Consider the following 24679-nt stretch of genomic DNA (forward strand, 5'->3'; position numbering starts at 1 on the left):
TGATTCCCACTGATAAAAGATAGATGGAACACAAGAGTGCTGAAGGAATAAATTAATCTCTCGGGAAATTTCCAGAAATTAAAAGTGTATTTAGGAGACGGAGCCAGACACCAGAAAATAAAATCCCAGCTTTTATGGTGTAGGGCTACTGAAGTTTTCACTTGATAGATTGGTTTACAGATGTTTTCAGTTGATAATCCTAGTCAAATTATGTCTTTAGTTAATAATCATAGAGCAGTGATGTTTTTTTTATGACAATTTTATCATTGTCATGTTTTTAGATGCAAATCTTATAATGGTGATGTTTTTAGAGAATAATCGTATTGGAGTGATGTTCTTGGATGGTGCAGTTTGTAGATATGAAGATATGTTTTTCATATGATAGCATTTTAGTGCAGTGATGTTTTCAGATGCTGATGTAAAGCTAGTAAAGTTGTAGAGAGTTCAACGATCGAAGAGAAGCGAGTTATTCGTAGTTTGTATTTAAATATTGATTTTTGAAGTGAATTCTATGATCGCTGGTGACATGTTTACAGGTTTCTAGTTTTCTCATTTACATTCAATGTTTTAAAGAAAGTGCTCATTTTCATAGTCTACTCAGCTCATAACTTCGAGGAATCTGGAACCTGGACACCGATTTCGAAAATGGGTCAAACGATTTTCCTAGAAATTTTAAATTTGCTGTATATGCTTTGGAAAAGAATTACTAGTTCGTTTGTCTCACTGGGAAAACTCCAAAAAACTCTTGTCTGACTGTATTCCAAGCCATGACAATCAACGAGGAGACCTACTTTTTAAGGGCTAGAGAAAAGGAAAGCTTTAATACTAATCAAAGTGTCGAATATAGATTGACATTTACCATTCCCTTGCTGTTTCTAGTCACTCTAATATTCTAACAACAGTTTCTGTCATTGTAACATCAACGCCTCTCCAAGTTCTGTCACCATTTCTTGATAGGAATATATTTCTTTCGAAACGAAAGTTAGTCATTCTAACATCAACGCCTCTCCAAGTTCTGTCACCATTTCTCGATAGGAATATATTTCTTTCGAAACGAAAGTTAGTCATTCTAACATCAATGCCTCTCCAAGTTCTGTCACCATTTCTCGATAGGAATATATTTCTTTCGAAACGAAAGTTAGTCATTCTAGCATCAACGCCTCTCCAAGTTCTGTCACCATTTCTCGATAGGAATATATTTCTTTCGAAATGAAAGTTAATCATTCTAACATCAACGCCTCTCCAAGTTCTGTCACCATTTCTCGATAGGAATATATTTCTTTCGAAACGAAAATTAGTCATTCTAACATCAACGCCTCTCCAAGTTCTGTCACTATTTCTTTAAAGACTTCAATAAATGAAGACATTTAGCTAGAGAAAAAAAAATTACCAATAGAATAAAAAGATTAAAACCGGATTTAGCCAGTGGGAAACAGGAAGAGCTCTGGTGTCTTTAATACTATGATCTACTAATACTGTTAACACCACAATGACATGTGGGCTAGTCGCCGTGGAGCTATTTTTGTCTTTTAATATCGCCGTGAACAACGCCGGTCATTGGATTCTAAACTGTCTTTGTGTCACTGGAAATAGGAGGACAAATGCGGGAGGGGTTTACAAACAAAACGAAGGCGTGACTGATGAATTATTCATTACAATATTTTTTTTTGGTCTACTTTTTCCCAAATGCCAACATTGCTAAAAAGAAATGTGACTAGGTCAAATTAGGGTTACTGCAACAGATAGGGCAAAGGTTAAAGTTCACTAGGCACCAGAATGTCACACATTTAAGTATGTTAAGATCTGAACTTCGATTCTAAATTTTGGCTTGATATGGAAACTAATAGAAGAATCTCATCTTTATTTCCTTTTTTTAAAAAAAATTCTCACAGAAAATATTAATCAGAATTTTTCTTATAAAATTTCAATTTTCCACTCTGAGCCAAACCAACGTTCTCTAGCCTGCTTCTTGAATCAATAAAAATAATCAATTGGTTTCTTATACAGAGAAGTGTTTTATGACTATATCTGAATAGAGAATTCGTGGCATTATAATACAACACTCGAGGAAAATGCAAATAAAAAAAAAACACAGCTAGATTCTAGTGCTGCTAAGCAGGAGCAATCAAAGCATATATTTTTAGACCTGTCCAGTTGCCCCAGGCTAGTTAAACTTAAGTCGGTTACCAATTCAGTTGCAGGAGCTTGCTGATAGAAAACCTCAGTAGTCTTAAGTCATAATGATTGTAGTTTGAATTATAGCATCTAATGCAGCAGAAATTGGAAAGAGGGAAGTGTTATTTTGTAAAAAAAAAATACGTGCCGGTCTCAATGGATGATTGCATAACTTTTAACTACTAATAAATGAATAATATATGTTATAATACAAGAAAAGTAATATTTTCCCCACATTCAAAAAGGTGACGGTACGCCGTGCTGGTGCATACCGTCACACAAAAAAAAAAGCCCTGAGAAAAACTAATTCAGTGTTTCTCAAACTTTTTTCTTAACAGAACACTTCGCCCATTCTGAGAATGTAACGGAAAACTTTGCCTATTATTTTTTTTTACAGAGATTAATTACAGAGATTATTTCAGTAGTTCGTGGAACACATGTTCACATGAAACACATTTTGTGAAACACTGGACTAACTTAATGAATAGCCTGAGTATTTAGCGGGACAGCTCAATCAGTAAGAAACTTTCTGCTGTACATTTGCGTCATGTTGACATGAGCTGATACCCACAAGATGGCGGAATTTAAATTACCTAGATCTAGAACCAATATTAAAAGCCTGATTTGATGATTTAGTTTGAAACCTACAAAAAATGGCTGGCCCTTGCGTCTCAAGCACATTATTAGTTAAAGATGTCTTCTTCTTCTTCTTTGCTCTCAATGAAAGAAGTAACTTTTGATACTATTTCATTGTAAAATGTGAGCAAAATTAATAATAAACTGTTTGTTAAAAAATATTTTTTTTTGTTTGCCATTTGAAGGTACCACTAGGAGAACAAGCGTAATGAAGAGTTCCTGAGATGCTGCAAAAGAGTAGAGATGTCTTCTGAAATTTAAAGGCTGCATACTATATAGGAAGAGTTTTTAAATTTCAACAAAGTTGACTTTCATCAAAAAACGTAAAAAAGCGTATTAGACAGAAATGTGGACAACGGTTTGAAAGACTTTATGAGAACTTTGATCCTCAGAGGCAGTGAGAGTGTCAAGAACGACAACAGACAGACAGCTGGAGTGTCTGCTAGATAAACATTCAATGTTAGAGCGCCTTGATGTTGGCAAAGAAAGAAACTTGCGAAGTATATTGCCGAAATGCTACAAATGTATTAAGTATTAAAGAAAGATATCTTCTAATTCAGGTAATGTGCATTCATGCAAATTAACAGAACCAAGAAAATTTTAGCCTTTTTAAGATTATTAGAAACATATAATTAGGATAATTTTTGTTTACATTATCGATTATGGACAAAACTTAGCAGTAGAAAAAAGATTTCTATTATAGGCCTAGCTGGTTGAAAAAAAAGGGGATGATGTTTGTTCTTACAATGTTGGGAAGAAGAACCAGTACCTTTAACAGAAATCAAATGTGCGACATTCATATCAGGTAGCCAAGCTCTTAATAACTCGACTATGACATAGCGTTGATAGGGTGTCAACACTACACCAAAGTAGCTGACATCTCTATCTGTGAACATCTATGAAAATGAATAACCGTGCCTCACTAAGGCACTTCCAGTATAGGACACCCCTGACAATCTAGTCCCCCCCCTCCCTTTCTGAACTAAACAAGACACGGGAGGCTTGCGTCGTGTCGGGCCCCATGACTTATTCAGAAGAGAAGTTTCAAACTAGTCAAAGCATGCCTTGAAACAAGAAGAGCTCCAATCTATGTATTGATCTAACTGGTCCTCATTGTCACAAGTTCCTCCTGGACGTTGTGGGTTTTTTTTTCCTCCGGAACCTTTGAAACCTTTCTTTCTGTAGATCAATAGACATCGTGTCTACCATTGATTGGACACTATCGATATTGGTACTGAAGTAGTTAACTGCTAGCTTCATCAGTCTTAACTCCGACCGATTCTACCCCCCCCCTCCTTTTTTTTTTCCGAAATCATTATATTCTCTTTGCTTCTGTTTTATGGGCTGATCAATAGCAGGGCAAGAGAAGATTCGTCATTGTCGTTTTCTTTCTGTCTTGTTGGTCAATATAGTGCAATACTAATTGTGGTTTCGAAATGAGAGGAAGACTAGTTTGTTCACTCAAGCGTGAATACTTCAAGCGTTTTCAGTTATGTATGAATTAGTGTACATGATTGTGGGGATATACATTCATACATTCTATACATCAATATATATGAGTTGTGAATTCTATACATCAGTATGTATGAGTTAGTCTACATGATTGTGGAGATACACAGGCATACATTCTATACATCAGTATGTATGAGGTAGTCTACATGATTGTGGAGATACACAGGCATACATTCTATACATCAATATGTATGAGTTAGTGTACATGATTGTGGAGATACACAGGCAAACATTCTATACATCAATATGTATGAGTTAGTGTACATGATTGTGGAGATTTACATTCATACATCAGTATGTATGAGGTTTGAACTATGGTGAAAGTGAGAAATTTATTGCTGGCTATGACGTGTGAATGATACAAGATAAGCAGCAATGTCGTCATCTGTTTTAGGTTGGCTAGACGAGTCCAGATTGCCAGAGTGAAAGGACATGTGTTTGTAATGAGTTAGATTTTGTTCAAAAATACTATTTTATGTTATTAAATGCTCACATTTTGTACATGAGTACATTCCTGAGCATGTGTACCGGTACATACGCGACATTAACAGGCAGGCCAGGTGTCTGGGGTTGCCTCAAAATAATCTCGGCAATGTTGTTTGTAAAATGTTTCGAATGTTCCTACAGAGTTGAAGCCAATCTACATCCTAGTCCAACCCCCCCCCCCCCCCGCAAGACGATGTGGTCAAGTTATAAACCGACCGGGACCATTAAGACGACCGAACGAGCGTCCAGCGCGATACCACACGACCAGGTAACCATCCAATGTATGGTCCGATCAGCTGAATTGTGGAACAAAGCAACTACAGCAAAAACAACTAAATAAGTCAGAACCGGGGGAAAAAAAAAGAGAAGCATTTGAATTCATATAGAACTGATCGATTAGACATGGTCTCTGTCAGACAAACTTTGGTAACAATAGAATCCACTACTGTGTTGTTTTAGTTGCAAGTTTTGTAGTAGCAGTGATTTGTTTATTTTGTTTGTGAACAAGAAAGGCAAATGTTATGAATGGGTTACTATGTAATCTTGGCCGAGGTTCGCAAAGCATGGCTCCTGTTTTACAATTCATCAATGCAAACGAATGGACTATTGAGATAAAACGAATGAAACTTCTTAAGAAGAAGCCGTACTCAAATGTATGTGAGCTTGACAGAGAGAGAGAGAGAGAGAAAGAGAGACAGGGAGATAGAGACAGAGACAAGGAGAAAAAGAGAGATAGAGACAGGGAGAGAGAGGTAGAGACCGGGAGAGAGAGACAGCCAGAGTGAGACAGAGACAGAGAGAGATAGAGACAGAGGGAGAGAGAGAGGGAGAGAGAGAGACATCATACTCAGAGTTTCTGTTACGGAAAATGAGAGATAATTATTGAGTAATGAACTCAAACTGAAAGAATCAGAGAACGAGAGAGACCAAAGGAAAGAAAGAGAGAGAGAGAGAGAGAGACCAAAGGAAAGAAAGAGAGAGAGAGAGAGAGAGACCAAAGGAAAGAAAGAGAGAGAGAGAGAGACCAAAGGAAAGAAAGAGAGAGAGAGAGAGAGAGACCAAAGGAAAGAAAGAGAGAGAGAGAGACCAAAGGAAAGAAAGAGAGAGAGAGAGAGAGAGAGAGACCAAAGGAAAGAAAGAGAGAGAGAGAGAAAGAGACCAAAGGAAAGAAAGAGAGAGAGAGAGAGACCAAAGGAAAGAAAGAGAGAGAGAGAGAGAGACCAAAGGAAAGAAAGAGAGAGAGAGAGAGAGAGACCAAAGGAAAGAAAGAGAGAGAGAGAGAGAGACCAAAGGAAAGAAAGAGAGAGAGAGAGAGAGAGACCAAAGGAAAGAGAGAGAGAGAGAGAGAGACCAAAGGAAAGAGAGAGAGAGAGAGAGACCAAAGGAAAGAAAGAGAGAGAGAGAGAGAGAGACCAAAGGAAAGAGAGAGAGAGAGAGAGAGAGAGAGACCAAAGGAAAGAGAGAGAGAGAGAAAGAGAGAGAGACCAAAGGAAAGAAAGAGAGAGAGAGAGAGAGAGACCAAAGGAAAGAGAGAGAGAGAGAGAGAGAGACCAAAGGAAAGAGAGAGAGAGAGAGAGAGAGAGACCAAAGGAAAGAAAGAGAGAGAGAGAGAGAGAGACCAAAGGAAAGAAAGAGAGAGAGAGAGAGACCAAAGGAAAGAAAGAGAGAGAGAGAGAGAGAGACCAAAGGAAAGAAAGAGAGAGAGAGTGAGAGAGACCAAAGGAAAGAGAGAGAGAGAGAGAGACCAAAGGAAAGAAAGAGAGAGAGAGAGAGAGAGACCAAAGGAAAGAGAGAGAGAGAGAGACCAAAGGAAAGAAAGAGAGAGAGAGAGAGAGACCAAAGGAAAGAGAGAGAGAGAGAGAGACCAAAGGAAAGAAAGAGAGAGAGAGAGAGAGAGACCAAAGGAAAGAAAGAGAGAGAGAGAGAGAGAGAGACCAAAGGAAAGAGAGAGAGAGAGAGAGAGAGAGACCAAAGGAAAGAGAGAGAGAGAGAGAGAGAGACCAAAGGAAAGAAAGAGAGAGAGAGAGAGAGAGACCAAAGGAAAGAAAGAGAGAGAGAGAGAGACCAAAAGGAAAGAAAGAGAGAGAGAGAGAGACCAAAGGAAAGAGAGAGAGAGAGAGAGAGAGAGACCAAAGGAAAGAGAGAGAGAGAGAGAGAGAGACCAAAGGAAAGAAAGAGAGAGAGAGAGAGAGAGACCAAAGGAAAGAGAGAGAGAGAGAGAGAGAGACCAAAGGAAAGAAAGAGAGAGAGAGAAAATATACCGATAGCTATAAACCTAAGAGATAATGTGAGCAGGAAATAGAGATAATAGAAAGAGACAGAAAGGGGGAGAGAGAGAAAGACACAGAGAGAGAGGCATAAAACAAGGAATAAAGATAGAATGAAAGAGAAAACTTCACATCTTTAGTTCGATGGAGTAAATGAAAAAAAAACGGAGAAATTGAGAAAGAAATAAAGAGAATAAAAGAGAAAAGAAAACAGAGAGAAAGAGAAAGGGATTAAGAAGGCGAGAGAAAGATAAACAAAGACTTGATCACGGAAAAGAAAAGCTGTTAGCAAGAAAGTCTCCAGAGACAGAAAGCCTGACGTCCTTTCAATTATCATTATCCTTTCATTAAGACGAACAATTAAATCACATCGCGCGTTGACGTCTTCGTGGATTCTTTATTTGAGATACACCTCTTCACACAGCGACCTCAACTAGGACCTCAACTAGGACACTAGAACTTCAACTAGGACCTCATCTAAGACAGTCTCTAACATCGAGTGTGTGTGTGTCTCGGGTCTGATGCAACTTTTTGTAGGATTACAGCAGATGACTGGACCAAAGGGACGAAACAGGACTAGAGACATGAGAGACAGACACACATTTGTTTAGTCTATAAACAAAATCTGTACAGGGAAGCGAGTGGAAAAATATATTTTTTAAAAATTATTTGAGATCCTTTCATTGAATGTATGTTTTAATAGAATTCTACACTGACAGTAAAAACTCGTTTGTGGATAAAAGTCAAGTTTATTTTCTTTGTTAACTCTTTCTCTCCGTAATTATTCACCTCGTTCTGGTGGAATCAATGCTGGTATCGTCAGTTAGGAGGGAAAGAGTTAAAGAAGTTTTTTTTTTTTTTTTAGATATAGTTCAGTTTGGGTAAAAGATAACTACAACGCCTACATTGGTTAAGTTGGACAACAATATCCACATGCCCCCCATAATTCCAGTTAAATAGCTCGTTACCCAATATGGCTCACCTCTTTCAGGAGCAGATCTGGTCATCACCCAACTGGACAAACCTGCTGGCCAAGTGGCCTACTGGACAAATATTTCTATTTTAAAAAGCAGATCTATCCAATCTTTACTTGGTTAAAGTTTAACTTTAAAATTTAAAGATAATTTATAAAGTTTAAAATAAGGAAAATGATTTAGATCATAGAGATCTAGTTTGACTTTTAATTAGGGTTTTGTATTCAATGATAAGCTTTCAGAAAGATAACTTATGTCCCAAACGGAGCACCGTACATAAGCGATAGGCCCTGTATTGATTGAACGATATGTTTCTCAGATCACTACAGCAGAGGCTGTGCTCTCTCATTACTCTATGTAGCAACTGGGGGCGCTGGAGTAGAAAAAAAGTAGGGGCAGGGTAGGAGTTACTTTGAATAAAAAATATTAGCCCTCAAATGGGGGGTTGGGGGGATTGGCTGTACATGCATCACGTGATAGGACACAACTACTGTTAGAACAAACTTCTTATATGAAGTAACTGTTCTGTTCATAGGCGTATCCATAACAAAAAGTCAATGCCACATGTAAGTGTAACGCTCAGAGGCTTTAAACATTAAAAATTAATTTATAGCTTTTATATAGCGCTACTTTCATGCTTATAGCATGCTCAGAGCGCTATGATTCAAATCTCATTCGTGGACCAGTTGGGAGGGGGGGGTGAGTATCAGGGAGATGGCTTTTCCGTGCTGCCTTTAGGCACTCAGTAAACACAACTCTGCTCGAGTCGGGTGTCGAACCTCGAGTCCCATTCATAGGTAGCCAAGCCAAGCCAAGTTCAAGCATACTTGATCACGCATCCTATCACATCCCATCTTTATTAAAAAAAAAAAGAAAAAAAATCATCCCAGTAATTGATCAAATAAATGTCATGATTACATTTGCAGCCCCCTTTATAGAATTGCCATCAGGCAGAATCTGGACGGTTAATGTTAACATAATGATTGTTCCAGCATACTAACATCAATGGTGATATATATCTATATAGGTGAAATCATGTGAAAAGAACAGAATGACATTAGATGTGAAGTCTTATACTTCTTGGTACCTCCATCCAACATCCAAATCTGATTTCACTTGAAATTCCGGGGGATCCTTCGTTTTTTTAATGTGAAGTCAAAATAAGTCCTCTTTAGGAACTAAAACACATTTCTCAAGCAGAAGTGAAAAAGAATTCCAACACACACGTATAAACAAACAATAAATTCGAATAAATTATTGAACATGAAGTTTGAAACTTATAAAATAACAATCCTTGCTGGTTGTCTCCTCTTGTATCTATCACCTCTCTAAAATTAGCTTCAACATCGTAATGAAAAGAAATAGAATATTCAATTTGAATGATGTTTTGTTTTTTTAAACCCTTTCCTTTTTTTTTTAGTGTAAGGTGAAATTTACTGTTTATATTTTCGAAATGTAATCAATTTAAATGTTGCTTATACAACTAAACCACCTTGACCTTGACTATGCCAACATATTGCAGTACCAGGTACCAGGATATGTTTACGATTTTGTGAAGATTATTGTACTAATCACTTCCGGGAGGACTGGGATTACGTGAGTATACAGGAAGAACTTCGGAAGTCTTATGCAGAGTTGTGAATGAGTTGAGTTCTACGTCATGCGTTTTGTTTTTCTACTGTACATGTTTCAGACTTTGTCCCAAATATAAGTCTTCATGTAAATGTAGGCAGACACAGGCAATAGGGAAGGCTTAACCCTGGACTGCATTATGTGGAAGAGAAGCCAACTAAAAATGTAATATGAAGCAGGGGGCTTTTGAAAAACATGTAATGTGTCTGTAATTAGTATGTGACAATGATAAATGCTTTTAGCGGCCCCCGAAAGGGAAAAAGACGCTGTTAGTTTTGTGCGGCCTGTCTGTCCGTCCGTCCCGTTTAGATCTCGTAAACTAGAAAAGATAGTGAAAATGCGACATCATAATATTTTAGACCATTCAAAATCCTGATGCAACGGTAACTTTTTTTCTTTTCTAAAAGCGAAAAATGTAATTTTTAAAATCAAGTATGCAAGCAGTTTTTTCATAAAAATACATCATTTTTACAACTATTCACTATTAATAGTAACAAACACGGGAGGCTATTTATTTAGTAAGGGAGACGACTATTCACCATACTTTTAACACAATTATCCAAATTATTCTTCAATAGTATTGCTAAGTTAAATAAGTTCTGTCATACTAAATACTATATTTACCAAAAATATGTTTACTTTTTTAAATAGAAAAAATCTATTTAGTATGCATATAAGTGAAGCATTATTTAAAACTACAATTAATAAGTAGTTTTTCATATTATCGCACGCGTGAACTGCATATCTAATATCTAGAGCTATGGAGCTCTTAACTAAAGGATTCTTTTTTTACGGAAATGTTTTTCAGAATTGTTTTTTCTTGAGGCTTTGAATAAAAGATTGACCCTTTACAAAGCAATTAGATCATTTAGATAATCATTATATGACATTAGTTAGTCCCAGGTTCACATCTAACTTCACATCCACTTTCACCTATCCTTTGGTCTGCTGGACCGTTGAGGTACCACACACGATCCGTCAACCTTCTTTCTCCATTCTTCTATGTCATTTTCCTTTGATAGAATTTCATTCTGATATTCTTTCTGAAAATATTGAAACCTGCCCTTTTACCTGCCTGGCTGGACCACTTCGGGGGCCGATTTTGAGTTTGTGTTTGTTATTGTTTGTCTAGATTAGTGGTCTTCAACAGGGGCGCTATGATCTAACGTCGTCCTCCTCTAAGCTCGCCAAATAACATCACCTTTGGCATGCGGTCGTCTCCCATGCGGGATAAGTGCTATTGACAGCATACAACTTAATAAATAAAAAAATTAATAAATGAAAGACATTTTGATCAAATTTGGCTTCTCACGCTTCTTTATAAGTTTTTTTCTTACAGGGGGGCGCTGGCTGATGAAGACCACTGGCTAGATCTATTACAAACTTAATTACATGACTGATCCAAACTAATTAATAGAAGGCTTGGGAAAAAAAAAATTAATATTGTGTTTTTCTTATTTAGTTAGCAAATGTTTTAATTGAACGTCCTTGACATTAATTAAACTCGGAAGTCTTCAAAATCCAGCTCATTCCGTGCTCTATGCCCCAAATAGTTTGCTATTCCTTGATTGGCCTCTAATATTGTATACGATTCTTGAAAAGAAGCTGTAGTCTCTAAGATTGTATACGATTCTTGAAAAGAAGCTGTAGTCTCTAAGATTGTATACGATTCTTGAAAAGAAGCTGTAGTCTCTAAGATTGTATACGATTCTTGAAAAGAAGCTGTAGTCTCTAAGATTGTATACGATTCTTGAAAAGAAGCTGTAGTCTCTAAGATTGTATACGATTCTCGAAAAGAAGCTGTAGTCTCTAAGATTGTATACGATTATTGAAAAGAAGCTGTAGTCTCTAAGATTGTATACGATTCTTGAAAAGAAGCTGTAGTCTCTAAGATTGTATAAGATTCTTGAAAAGAAGCTGTAGTCTCTAAGATTGTATAAGATTCTTGAAAAGAAGCTGAAGTCTCTAAGATTGTATAAGACTCTTGAAAAGAAGCTGAAGTCTCTAAGATTGTATAAGACTCTTGAAAAGAAGCTGAAGTCTCTAAGATTGTATGAGACTCTTGAAAAGAAGCTGTAGTCTCTAAGATTGTATAAGACTCTTGAAAAGAAGCTGTAGTCTCTAAGATTGTATAAGACTCTTGAAAAGAAGCTGAAGTCTCTAAGATTGTATAAGACTCTTGAAAAGAAGCTGAAGTCTCTAAGATTGTATAAGACTCTTGAAAAGAAGCTGAAGTCTCTAAGATTGTATAAGACTCTTGAAAAGAAGCTGAAGTCTCTAAGATTGTATAAGACTCTTGAAAAGAAGCTGAAGTCTCTAAGATTGTATAAGACTCTTGAAAAGAAGCTGAAGTCTCTAAGATTGTATAAGACTCTTGAAAAGAAGCTGTAGTCTCTAAGATTGTATAAGATTCTTGAAAAGAAGCTGTAGTCTCTAAGATTGTATAAGACTCTTGAAAAGAAGCTGTAGTCTCTAAGATTGTATAAGACTCTTGAAAAGAAGCTGAAGTCTCTAAGATTGTATAAGACTCTTGAAAAGAAGCTGAAGTCTCTAAGATTGTATAAGACTCTTGAAAAGAAGCTGAAGTCTCTAAGATTGTATAAGACTCTTGAAAAGAAGCTGAAGTCTCTAAGATTGTATAAGACTCTTGAAAAGAAGCTGAAGTCTCTAAGATTGTATAAGACTCTTGAAAAGAAGCTGAAGTCTCTAAGATTGTATAAGACTCTTGAAAAGAAGCTGTAGTCTCTAAGATTGTATAAGATTCTTGAAAAGAAGCTGTAGTCTCTAAGATTGTATAAGATTCTTGAAAAGAAGCTGAAGTCTCTAAGATTGTATAAGACTCTTGAAAAGAAGCTGAAGTCTCTAAGATTGTATAAGACTCTTGAAAAGAAGCTGTAGTCTCTAAGATTGTATAAGATTCTTGAAAAGAAGCTGTAGTCTCTAAGATTGTATAAGATTCTTGAAAAGAAGCTGTAGTCTCTAAGATTGTATAAGATTCTTGAAAAGAAGCTGTAGTCTCTAAGATTGTATAAGACTCTTGAAAAGAAGCTGTAGTCTCTAAGATTGTATAAGATTCTTGAAAAGAAGCTGTAGTCTCTAAGATTGTATAAGACTCTTGAAAAGAAGCTGTAGTCTCTAAGATAAAGCCTAATTTCAAAGTGACTAGAAAGAAAAGAGTAGTGGATTACGTAATCTACCCCAGTCCCTATGGAACCACTCCATGTGTTCAATATACTTTGTATGTAACAGTCCTGGCTCTACCCTGACATCCAACTTCAGCCATTTCCCAACTCTTTCAGAACGCTCCTATCAAGATTAATTACCACACAAAAACTGTAGATGTTTCTATGTATGAGATATTGATTCTGCTGAAGAGACTCTCACTCAACTCTATACATAGAGCAATGGAATAAGGAGGTGGGGGGTGGGGGTTGACACAACAGGAAGAAATGGTAGGGTCATAAAATACAGAATATTAAACACTACACAACCAGCACTGGTCAAAATGGGCAGTCAGGAGTTTTCAACGAGGTTTTCTCTATGCATAATCTATACTGATATCTACCTCCGATGGAAGACGGCTATGTGTGCATCAGATGTGGAAACTTATATAGGTCGCAGCTAGGATTGCGCGTGCAACACTGCATTCATCTTTAATCTTTGGAATCTAAGACATTGCCCTCCGCTCACCTATAGTTCTATACATTGTTATAGTCAATGATGAACATATGTCATATTTATTAATAGAGATTGCTATTGTAATCAACAGAGATTCAACTTGTTGAGATTCTAAAACTTGGTGAAGACTGACATTTTGAACTTTGGGGTTTTGAGGATGCCTCTGAGGCCACCCAACTCTGACTTTAGTTTTGGGAAAGTAGAGGCGGTTGGTTGTTGTGCTGGCCACATGACACCCAGCTCGTTTACCTTTGGCCAAAGAAACAGATGACCTTAATGTTATCTGCCCTATAGACCGCATGGTCTAAAAAAAGAACTTTCTTTCTTATTTTCTCTTGTTATATTCACTGATAAAGATTGTTATATTCACTAATAAATACTATCGCTTGTTAAATACACTAGTAGATATTCCTTGTTAAATTCATTAATAGCTATTGCTAGTTAAATTCACTAACAGAAATTGCTAATTAAATTCACTAATAGATGATGATAGTTAAATTCACTAATAAATATTATTGCTAGTTATATTTAATAATAGATATTCCTTGTTTAATTCACTATTAGATATTGCTAGTTAAATTCACTAATAAATATTATTGCTAGCTATATCCAATAATAAATATTCCTTGTTAAATGCACTAATAGATATTGCTAGTTTCATTCACTAATAAATATTGCTAGTTAAATTCACGAATAAATATTATTGCTAGTTCTATTCATTAATAGATAGTGCTAGTTAAATTCACTAATACATATTATTGCTAGATATATGAACTAATACATAGTGCAAGTTATATTCACTTAAAGATAGTGTTAGTTATATGCCTTTATTGTAAATATCTATTGATGAAATCGTTCGATTCAGTAATAGATGTCATTAGATATTGTCAGTTAAAGATATTGATATGTGTGCCAATATTAATTGATGGAATGAATTTGATGATCAAGTCAAGGCTTTGATAACATTTATCTAGTCTTCAGGGTTCTGATGGCTAAACCACTTAAAGACTTCAGGGTCTAAGTTTTTTTTACTGAAAATAACTTGGTTTAACTACAAGTTTAAAAAGTAATTCAGTTCAGATTGTCCTGTCTCCAGCCACACAGGAGGTGTTTAATCTGCCGCTGACATAGCATCATGGTCGTACTCCTAACCCCTCCTTTGACTACTCCCTTGTGGGGGATTCTCTTCACCACAAACACTCACACACGTAAAGTAAGCAGCGTGGGGAAGTGTGTGTGTGTGTGCTCATAGATTATTTAGCCCTGGAATTCCCTGGGACACTATCGATCTAACAATGTGTACTCTTTTTGAAAAAAAATACAACAAAAGAGGCTGAGACAAAGAATGGGGGAGAGGAGAGATATAAGAGAGAGAGAGAGAGAGTGCGAGGGAGGGAGGGAGGGAGTAGGTCCTTTGTAGCCAGACATGGAAATGGAGGATGTAGAAAAAAAGGGACATTGCAGCAGATATGAATGCACAAACCAAAAAAATAATTTTCTATCGACTTTTGTTCGTACTGAGATAAGAATAGAACATAGCGCCATTAGAAGGCAGTGGACTCTCCGAATAAATAAAGAGCCCACGCTATAAACAGGAGAACTTAACAAGTAAAAGTGAAGAACCGCTTTTAAACATTGCAATCTACAGGGCATACAAATCTATTTCTGTGGCACGCGGTCAACGAGGGTGTTATGGGGCCAGCACAACGACTAGCCGCCCTTACGTTTACATACATAATGTCAGGTACCCATGAAAGCTGGGTGGACTCAAAGGCGCCCTAAAAAAACGAAAATTCAAAATTAACGGGATTCGAACCCGAAACCCTTCGGTTGGTAAGCCAGGCACTTTACCCCTCAGCCACCACACCCCTAAATAAACCTTTGCCTCATGCAATATAACTTTAGAAACATGTCTCTTTGTTCAACGTAGTAAGGGAATATTTGTGCAAGCAGGTTGAAGACTTTTTCAGTCGCTACAAATCGCTTGCATCACGGACTCAGGTCTAAGACCTTTTGATCGTCGTTAAACTGATCCATACCTTAAGACAGGCTTAAGACAACTTAGAATACAATCAGTACACTTTCCACTTCTAATTGACTTGATCAGCGTAAAGTTCTGATACCTTTTCAGACATGTACTTTTCAGACATGTACTTTTCAGGCATGTACTTTTCAGACATGTACTTTTCAGACATGTACTTTTCAGACATGTACTTTTCAGACATGTACTTTTCAGACATGTACTTTTCAGACATGTACTTTCCAGACATGTACTTCTCAGACATGTACTTTACGAGACGTGTACTTAATAAAACATATCCTAAGAACTTTGCATCAAGAGATCTAGAACCTTTAGAGACTTACGTCATATGAAACATTGTACCGCATTAAGAGCCTGTACAGATCTAGATGTCACCTTACGAGACACATACATTGAAGATAGATCCTTATAAAAATATATATTCATAAAGAAACAAGGTCTTAGGGAATCTATTAAATGATATAAAAGTGCCTTCTATGGGAAGAATTTACAAGTTATGAAGCGCTCACAAACGTAGGTCGAAGGGAAATAACAAGAAAAAATTAAAAAGTGATTGTCTGTTTGAAGTTATCTGTTCTTCATTCTGGCAGCTTAATCTCCACTTAAAAGGAACTGCAATACAGCGTACTTGGTACACAATAATCAATTTGTCTACTCCCTTTAACATTTTTTTTCTTTTCCAAGCAAGTAAAAAGAAAACAACTATTATTTTGTCAATATGCATATGTAGGGGTGGAAGGGTATGAGTGGGATAGCATGCGTGGAACCTTGTACATGTAGAGCCACATTTGTACGGCTAAACATGTAAGAGACTCTATATAGGTCGTGCTGTATAAGAGTAAGACCATATATTTGAAAGACCATGTACTTGAGTGACCACGTATTTGAAAGACTACGTATTTAATTGACCATGTATTTGAAAGACTGTTTATTTGAGTGACCATGTATTTGAATGACTATGTATTTGAGTGACCATGTATTTGAGTGACCATGTATTTGAGTGACCATGTATTTGAGTGACCATGTATTTGAGTGACCATGTATTTGAGTGACCGTGTAATTGAGTGACCATGTATTTGAGTGACCATGTATTTGAGTGACCATGTATTTGAGTGACCGTGTAATTGAGTGACCATGTATTTGAGTGACCATGTATTTGAGTGACCATGTATTTGAGTGACCATGTAATTAAGTGACCGTGTAATTGAGTGACCATGTATTTGAGTGACCATGTATTTGAGTGACCATGTATTTGAGTGACCATGTATTTGAGTGACCATGTATTAGAGTGACGATGTATTGGAGTGACCATGTATTAGAGTGACCATGTATTGGAGTGACCATGTATTGGAGTGTACTTACTCTGGGTACGTCTTCAGCTCTTTCAGACGTGACTGCAAGATGGCGCAGGTGCGTAAATCCGAGGTATCCACAACTCGCCTGCGGGCCACGGCACCCCTGCTCTCGTCCGACTCCGCCACCTGCTCCAAGTTATGCACCAGGGACAGGGGCAGGGGCGTCCCGGCAGCCAGGCTGGCCCGACGTCTTTGGTTGATGTGACGGCTTCCGGTGGCTCCAATCATGTTGAATGTGTTTTGTTGAAAACCACCACCTCCTGTGAAACAGAAACACACAGATATTATGTTAGATAAAAACCAAGAACATTCAGATGTAATGATAGATAAAAACCAAGAACATTCAGATGTAATGATAGATAAAAACCAAGAACATTCAGATATTATGTTAGATAAAAACCAAGAACATTCAGATCTTATAAATATCAAGAAGTTACAGTCAACTATTTTCAATTGTTAATCTTCAGATTTAAATATTTTTTTAGTAAATAAGTTTAGCGCAATAAAATTGTGTAAGTCAAAACTTGAAGCTATTTTTTCCCCTCTGCGTCGCTCGTTCATTCCTGATGGCACTCAGATCATTTACTATTATTAGTTTTATTTTTAAATCTAGGAAAAAAAATTGCTGAGAATAATTTAAAAAGAAATCGTCTTTCATCTAATGTGGTCTATGTAACGGATGATGTAGAGCTCAACTGTTTCTTAGCCGGACAGTTAACATCGGGTGTCATGTGGTCAGCAAAAGGATCAATCGTCTTTTTCTTCCAAACTAATGTCAGTGAATCATTAAAGTTGGGTAGACTAGAAAAAAGTTAAAGAAAAAACAAAAACTGAAAATCCCAGTCTTCAACGGATTCCGCACTCTGGAGGTCTTGGTTTGGAAATCGCTTTACTACTGGAGAGCCCCAGACCTGCTTTTCAAGAAGCTTGTTTGACCCATGCTAACCCTAGCACTAGTAAACACATTGAATGAAAACAAATGTTAATGTTATACACTATTACATGTACACAAATTCAACTCGGCGTTAGAAACTGATATCAGCTGCACTCACAGTGACTCGCGTACTTAACGAAGAGATGGTAAAGGTTGAGTAGAAGTTTCAAAGATCTGAATGCAGCATGAATGAATAATTGAATGACTACCCATAATTCTCTATTTCTCAGTAAGGAGTAACTAAACTGCTAGGGAGTAGAAATATAGCGACCAACAATGACACAATTTTAGAAAGAAATATGTTTCAACCAATCAATTATGTATACACTTTTTTACAAACAAAAAATTACTGCAATGGACCTCATTCACCAATCGTAAACAAACAACATTTAGCCACGTGATAATATTGATAATAAAACGAAAACAAAACTGTCACGTGATAGCCATTGTGTATTAAAATTAGATTGTAATTTGTATAGAGGAGATAGAGAATCGCGTGGTTAGATGTTGTTTGTTTACGATTGGTGAATGAGGTCCTTTGTATAATCTTGTAATGCCCAGACAGTGTCAGATCTAGTTAACTGTTATACATATTGTCCTGTAAAAAAAACTACTACCTTTAAGACACTGTTATTTATTACTACTATCGAGTTTTTATCAATTTACAAATACATTTTCTAATGAGATTCCTTAAGCACATTGCAAATGGAATATAAGAATGAAATATTTGTACAAACTGAAATTATTTGTAACGCTGAACAATGTGTCAAGGCAATGGGAAGCAATTCCTTATATTGTGTATACGTGAAAGTGTATAGATTACTGGCCTTGAATCATTGGATAATACGTGGAATTTTTTTCCATTTTATTAAAAATGCTACACAATCTTGTCCATGTGTTTAAAAGTGTCTTAAATGTGTTCAGAGGCGGATTTAGGGGATGGTGTGTTGGGCAACCGACGCAGGCCCCGCGCCTTAAAAAAAAAGGGTGGGTGATAAAGAGAATATTTTGTCACAGTCAGCTCATTGTATAGATAATGCGAAGAACATTCTCATTCATATACATACCATTTTTTGTTAATTTTAAGTAATGAGACTACATCAGGAGAACGAAAAGATTAGAGATAGGGTTACTGCAGCCATTGGACCCCACGATGACCTGATTACTAGTGTACAGAAAAAAAAAAGGAAACTAAAGCTCTACAGCCATATTACAAGGTCTTAGGGCAAATACCTTCCTTTAGGGAACAGTACCAGGAAAAAGAAGAAGAGGCAGACAGAGAAAGCGATGGGAAGGCAACATAAAAGAATGGAATGGCCTGCCATTGAAAGAGTTTCTACCTTAGGCAACAGTCAGAGAGTAATGGAGAAAGGCGGTTGAATAATCTTGTGTGGTGGCCCAACGGTCCAACAGACTAAGGGATAGGTAAAGGTGAAGTAATAAAGCAACTGCGAAGTCACGTGACTTTAAAAAAAACAACAAAAAACGTTTGACTTTAAAACTCGAATTCAAAAAGGAATCTCGTTTCTCGCCGTCCAAAGAAATCACGATTATTAATAACATTTAAATAATTAATCCAGAAAATGTTATTAAGACGGTAGCGCTGGAGAATTAAAGGGGCGCAATGGACGAGGAAATTATTGCAAAATATTGAATCAGAATAAATGTCTGCTTGAATATGCCAGAAACTAACTTTTGTTGTAAGGATCAAAACGTGGGGGTATCCCATGGTCTGTTTGAATCTAATATTTTGAAACAGATATTACATTTTTATCTTGATACAGATCAAAAGTTTCTATCATCATAACATTAATCACTGCAGACGACTGAAATTTTATCATTTCCTGCCTTGATTTTTTAATAAACATATTCAAATGACCGGCTAATCGTTATAAAGAAACGTCAAAATGAAAGGTTTCAACGCCCAATGTCCATGACATAAAATGTTTTTTTTTTCCAATAACTTTGTAGATTGCAGAGACAAAAAAAAAAAAGTCTGAATTACACATACTGCGAGTTACACCAGGGTCGGCCTTAAAGAAATTGGAGGCCCTAGGAGAAGTGAATAGGAGGGTCCCAAATGAAATAGAAAAACATAACAAAAAATTAAGACCGAAATATAAGGAATGAATTAAAAAACATTGCTGTATCTATTTCTAAATCAACAAATAAGTTCATTAAATGTATACAGCGCCGCGAGCACGAATGTGCCTCAATTACGATTCATGGTCGCCCCGACTAGAAATAATGTTTCAAAATGTCACCAAAAGGAAGAAGAATGATGAACTAACAAATATAATTCTAGAAGTAAATCTAAACCTTCCAGAATAAACGTTGAATCATAGAAGAGACTTAGAGGGAGGCTAGTAGACCCAGAGCTCTGCTATGTTTGAGAACGAGGCTAGTAGACCCAGAGCTCTGCTATGTTTGAGAACGAGGCTAGTAGACACAGAGCTCTGCTATGTTTGAGAACGAGGCTAGTAGACACAGAGCTCTGCTATGTTTGAGAACGAGGCTAGTAGATACAGAGCTCTGCTATGTTTGAGAACGAGGCTAGTAGATACAGAGCTCTGCTATGTTTGAGAACGAGGCTAGTAGATACAGAGCTCTGCTATGTTTGAGAACGAGGCTAGTACATACAGAGCTCTGCTATGTTTGAGAACGAGGCTAGTACATACAGAGCTCTGCTATGTTTGAGAACGAGGCTAGTAGACCCAGAGCTCTGCTATGTTTGAGAACGAGGCTAGTAGACACAGAGCTCTGCTATGTTTGAGAGCGAGGCTAGTAGACACAGAGCTCTGCTATGTTTGAGAACAAGGCTAGTAGACCCAGAGCTCTGCTATGTTTGAGAACGAGGCTAGTAGACACAGAGCTCTGCTATGTTTGAGAACGAGGCTAGTAGACACAGAGCTCTGCTATGTTTGAGAACGAGGCTAGTAGACACAGAGCTCTGCTATGTTTGAGAACGAGGCTAGTAGACACAGAGCTCTGCTATGTTTGAGATTTGATCCAAGTTTCACAACTTTTTGTCTAAAACATTTTCTTTGAGTCTTTTGCGAGCGCCCCCCCCCCCACTCCCCCTAAACACCAATCGAGGGCCTAGTTTGCCTATGCCTAAGGCCGGCCCTGTTTACACATAATGTGATGGTTGTCCTGATCTGATGAGACTTATTAATCTGAGATTTGATCTACTTCTTTGCTAATGCATTTTAGTCACGGTGCGTCATTCTCTTACATTTCGTAATAAACTATAAGTGATTTAATATTACACATAAACTTTCTTTTATTTCATAATTTATGTAAACTCATTTTGGAAACTCAAATAGCGATACAGAAAAGTGTTACAGAATTAATGGGATGTGATATATATAAATATATATATATATATATATATATATATATAAATTAAATAAATTCTTTCTCAAAGGAAGCACAATCAAAATACCTAACTGTACTTGAAATATTCAAACGTCTCTAGACTCGTATAATAACTAACATTATCGGTCGAGAGAATGAATGTGATGTTGAGCACACGAGCGCGATACAAATTCTATATACAAGAAAGATAACCACTGGTATTGTAGAGCTGTCCTCTGTGCTCGAGGTATCATTTTGTGAGTTCAACATGTTATTATGTGAGTTCTATATGCCTTTTCATTTTTTGCGTGTTATCTATTAGAATGGAATATTGATCTGAAACAACATGAAGGTTGTGTGGTTTGAAGAAAGAGTCCTGCTGATAGAACAACCTTATAGTAGACAGCCAGTGTGTAAGCAGCCTGAGTGTATTTCTTAAGAGAGAAGTGACTTATGGAGTGAGTGAATTAAATGCTTGTGATGTTTACATATATAAAGAGACAGAAAGAGAGGGAGCGAGAGAGAGGGAGTGAGAGAAAGATAGATAGATAGATAGACAGATAGATAGATAGATATATATATAGATAGATAGATAGATAGATAGATAGATAGATAGATAGATAGACAGATAGATAGATAGATATATATATAGATAGATAGATAGATAGATAGATAGATAGATAGATAGATAGATAGACAGATAGATAGATAGATAGATAGATAGACAGATAGATAGATAGATAGATAGATAGATAGATAGATAGATAGATAGATAGATATATAGATCAGTGTTTCTCAAACTGTGTGCCGCGGCACACTGCGCCGAAGATTTGCAGGTGTGCCGCGGGAGTTTTCAGAACGCCACACGTGCAGCGTTACACAGGTCTGCCTACTATTAAATGTTTATTTTACATTGCGATGACATCCCCACTTGCAATGACCAGTAATAGTAGTGGATCGCTCCATAGTGACGGAAAGGGGTGTTAGCTCTTCAGGTTATGGAATTGTCCACTATACATATATCATTATAATGACTCAAATGTAGGCCGCCTTAGCAGACGCACAGCAGTTCTTGAATTGGTAACGATAATAATAAGCGATGTGTTTCTTGTAAATTGTTTAGGTGTATGCTGATAATAACAAATTATTACTAAGCCTTATTCATTGTCATCCATGGAGAAATACGTTAGTAAGAATGAAACTGCGGAAGTGTTCAATGAAAAGCAAGGAACCAAACGAAGGTACAAAGAAGATTACATTGGATATGGTTTCATATCTTCTGGACCTGAAGATGCTGCATTGCCATTCTGTCTGATCTGCAATGCAATTCTGTCGAATAAGGCGCTTGTTCCAAGCAAATTGAAGAGACACTTGGAAACAAAATATCCAGCTATAAAAGCGCAACCGAAGGAATACTTCGAAAACATCAGGGCTTAACAAAATAGACAAGCTTAGAAACTTACGAACTACCTAAAGCTGCCAGAAAAGGGATTAATAGCAAGTTATAAGGTTGCTCAGTTATTAGTAAAACGCAAGAAAGCACACACAGAGGCTGAATCAGTCATTGCACCAGCTTTAGCAATAGTTGTTGAAACTATCTTTGGACCAGATGCCGCCAAAAAAAGTTTAAAAAGTTCCTTTTTCAAATGGTACTATCTTGCGCAAAATTGAAGACTTATCGTCAGATTTACAAGTTCAAATCTGCGAACACTTTGACGTGACTGACGATGAAGTGTCTCTGCTGTGGTCTCTTCAAGTTGATGAATCCACTAATGTTAGTGGCAAAGCCCAGCTGCTAGCTTTTATTCGGTTCATAAAGAATGAAAAATGTGTCAACGAATTCTTATTTTGCAAAGACTTACCAACTACGACCAAAGGCGAAGATATTTTTAAGTGGTGAACGAAAACATTTTGCTATTCAAAGTACAGTGGAGAAAAACTTTGTAAGCGTTGGCTGTCCTTCCATGCAGGGAAATAGAAAGGGATTCGTCACTCTTGTGCGTCAAGAAAATCCAAATGTATTAGTTGTTCACTGCATGATCCACAGAGAAGCTCTTGCCTTCAAGTCTTTGCCGAAAGATTTGATGTCTGTTCTGGATCAAGTGATTGAAGTTGTAAACTTCCTCAAATCTCGACCGCTTGTATCCCGACTTTTCTCCGGGCTTTGTGAAGCAATTGATTCAGACTACAAATGTCTTCTGTATCACACCAACATTTGTTGGCTCTCCAGGGAAAAATTGTTAAAGCGTGTCATCCAACTCAAGGCTGAGCTGGTTTCATTCTTGGAGGCTGAAAAAAAAGACTTTGGATTTTCTATTTATGACGAGATCTGGTGGGTTAAGGTGACATTTCTCTCTGATTTATTTGACAAATTAAATTCATTGAATTTAAGTCTTCAAGGACCATCGGAAACCATCATCATTGCATCCTCAAAACTGAAATCATTTGGTGAAAAGTTGTCTTTGTGGCAAAGTAAGATCAAGAAAGGACTGCTTTCCTACTTACAACGAATGTGCTTCAAATAAAGAAATCACCCCCGAAATTCTGGACACTTTGAAACACCTGCAGTCAATATTGCAGCATTACTTTCCAACAGTTGGAAGTCATGAATAGGGATGGGTCAGCTCTCCATTTGGAAACAATGAAGCTACAAATCTTACAACTGAAGAAGAAGAGCAGCTCATTGATTTAAAAAAACGATGCAGTTCTTAAGTCAAATTTTGCCGAGAAAGCTTGGATGTGTTTTGGATTTCAATCAACAATTATATCCTGCAATCAGTTTAAAAGCAATCAAAATAATTCTTCCATTTCCATCTTCATGGTTTTACGAGTTTGGATTTTCAGCACTGACTGAAATCAAATCTAAGGAAAGAGAGACTTCTTACAATAGTCGATGACATGCGAGTTTGTTTGTCGACTTTGGAGCCTCAAAAACAGGCACACCCTTCACATTAAATGTAATACTTAAAAACACGTAAAATCTTTTTTTCTTTTTATTATAAAACAACTGTTGCTCTTCGTGGTGTGCCGCGAAATTTTTGTAGTTTGTTTACTGTGCCGGCAGCCAAAAAAGTTTGAGAAACACTGATATAGATAGATAGATAGATAGATAGATAGATAGATAGATAGATAGATAGACAGATAGATAGATAGATAGACAGATAGATAGATAGATATATATATAGATAGATAGATAGATAGATAGATAGATAGATAGATAGATAGATAGATAGATAGACAGATAGATAGATATATAGATAGATAGATAGATAGATAGATAGATAGATAGATAGATAGTTTGATAGATAGATAGATAGATAGATAGATAGATAGATAGATAGATAGATAGTTTGATAGATAGATAGATAGATAGATAGATAGTTTGATAGATAGATAGATAGATAGATAGATAGATAGATAGATAGATAGACAGATAGATAGATAGATAGATAGATAGATAGATAGATTTAGAGTTATTATTTTTTATGGCTGATTCAGGCAACCCGTTCCATGCTATAATTGCATTATGGGAAAGAAGCTCTTGTACGAATTTGACCTGGCTTATGGATTTTTTTTTCTACAAAATGAATCTATGTCAAGCTGAAACAAACTAGAAGTCCGTAAGGCCAGCC

General features: G+C 36.7%; 1 protein-coding gene across 1 annotated transcript in view; it reads right to left on the bottom strand.

The window, feature by feature from the left end:
* The window catches only part of LOC129928300 (uncharacterized), a 149425-nt gene that overhangs the window by 58706 nt on the left and 66040 nt on the right, over positions 1-24679 (bottom strand). The window contains exon 2 of the mRNA XM_056042101.1: positions 16764-17016. Coding sequence (XP_055898076.1) covers positions 16764-17016 — 253 coding nt within the window. The remainder of the gene's footprint in view (positions 1-16763; positions 17017-24679) is intronic.

This window comes from Biomphalaria glabrata, chromosome 9 (genome assembly GCF_947242115.1).
Source record: "Biomphalaria glabrata chromosome 9, xgBioGlab47.1, whole genome shotgun sequence".
Classification (NCBI taxonomy): domain Eukaryota; kingdom Metazoa; phylum Mollusca; class Gastropoda; family Planorbidae; genus Biomphalaria; species Biomphalaria glabrata.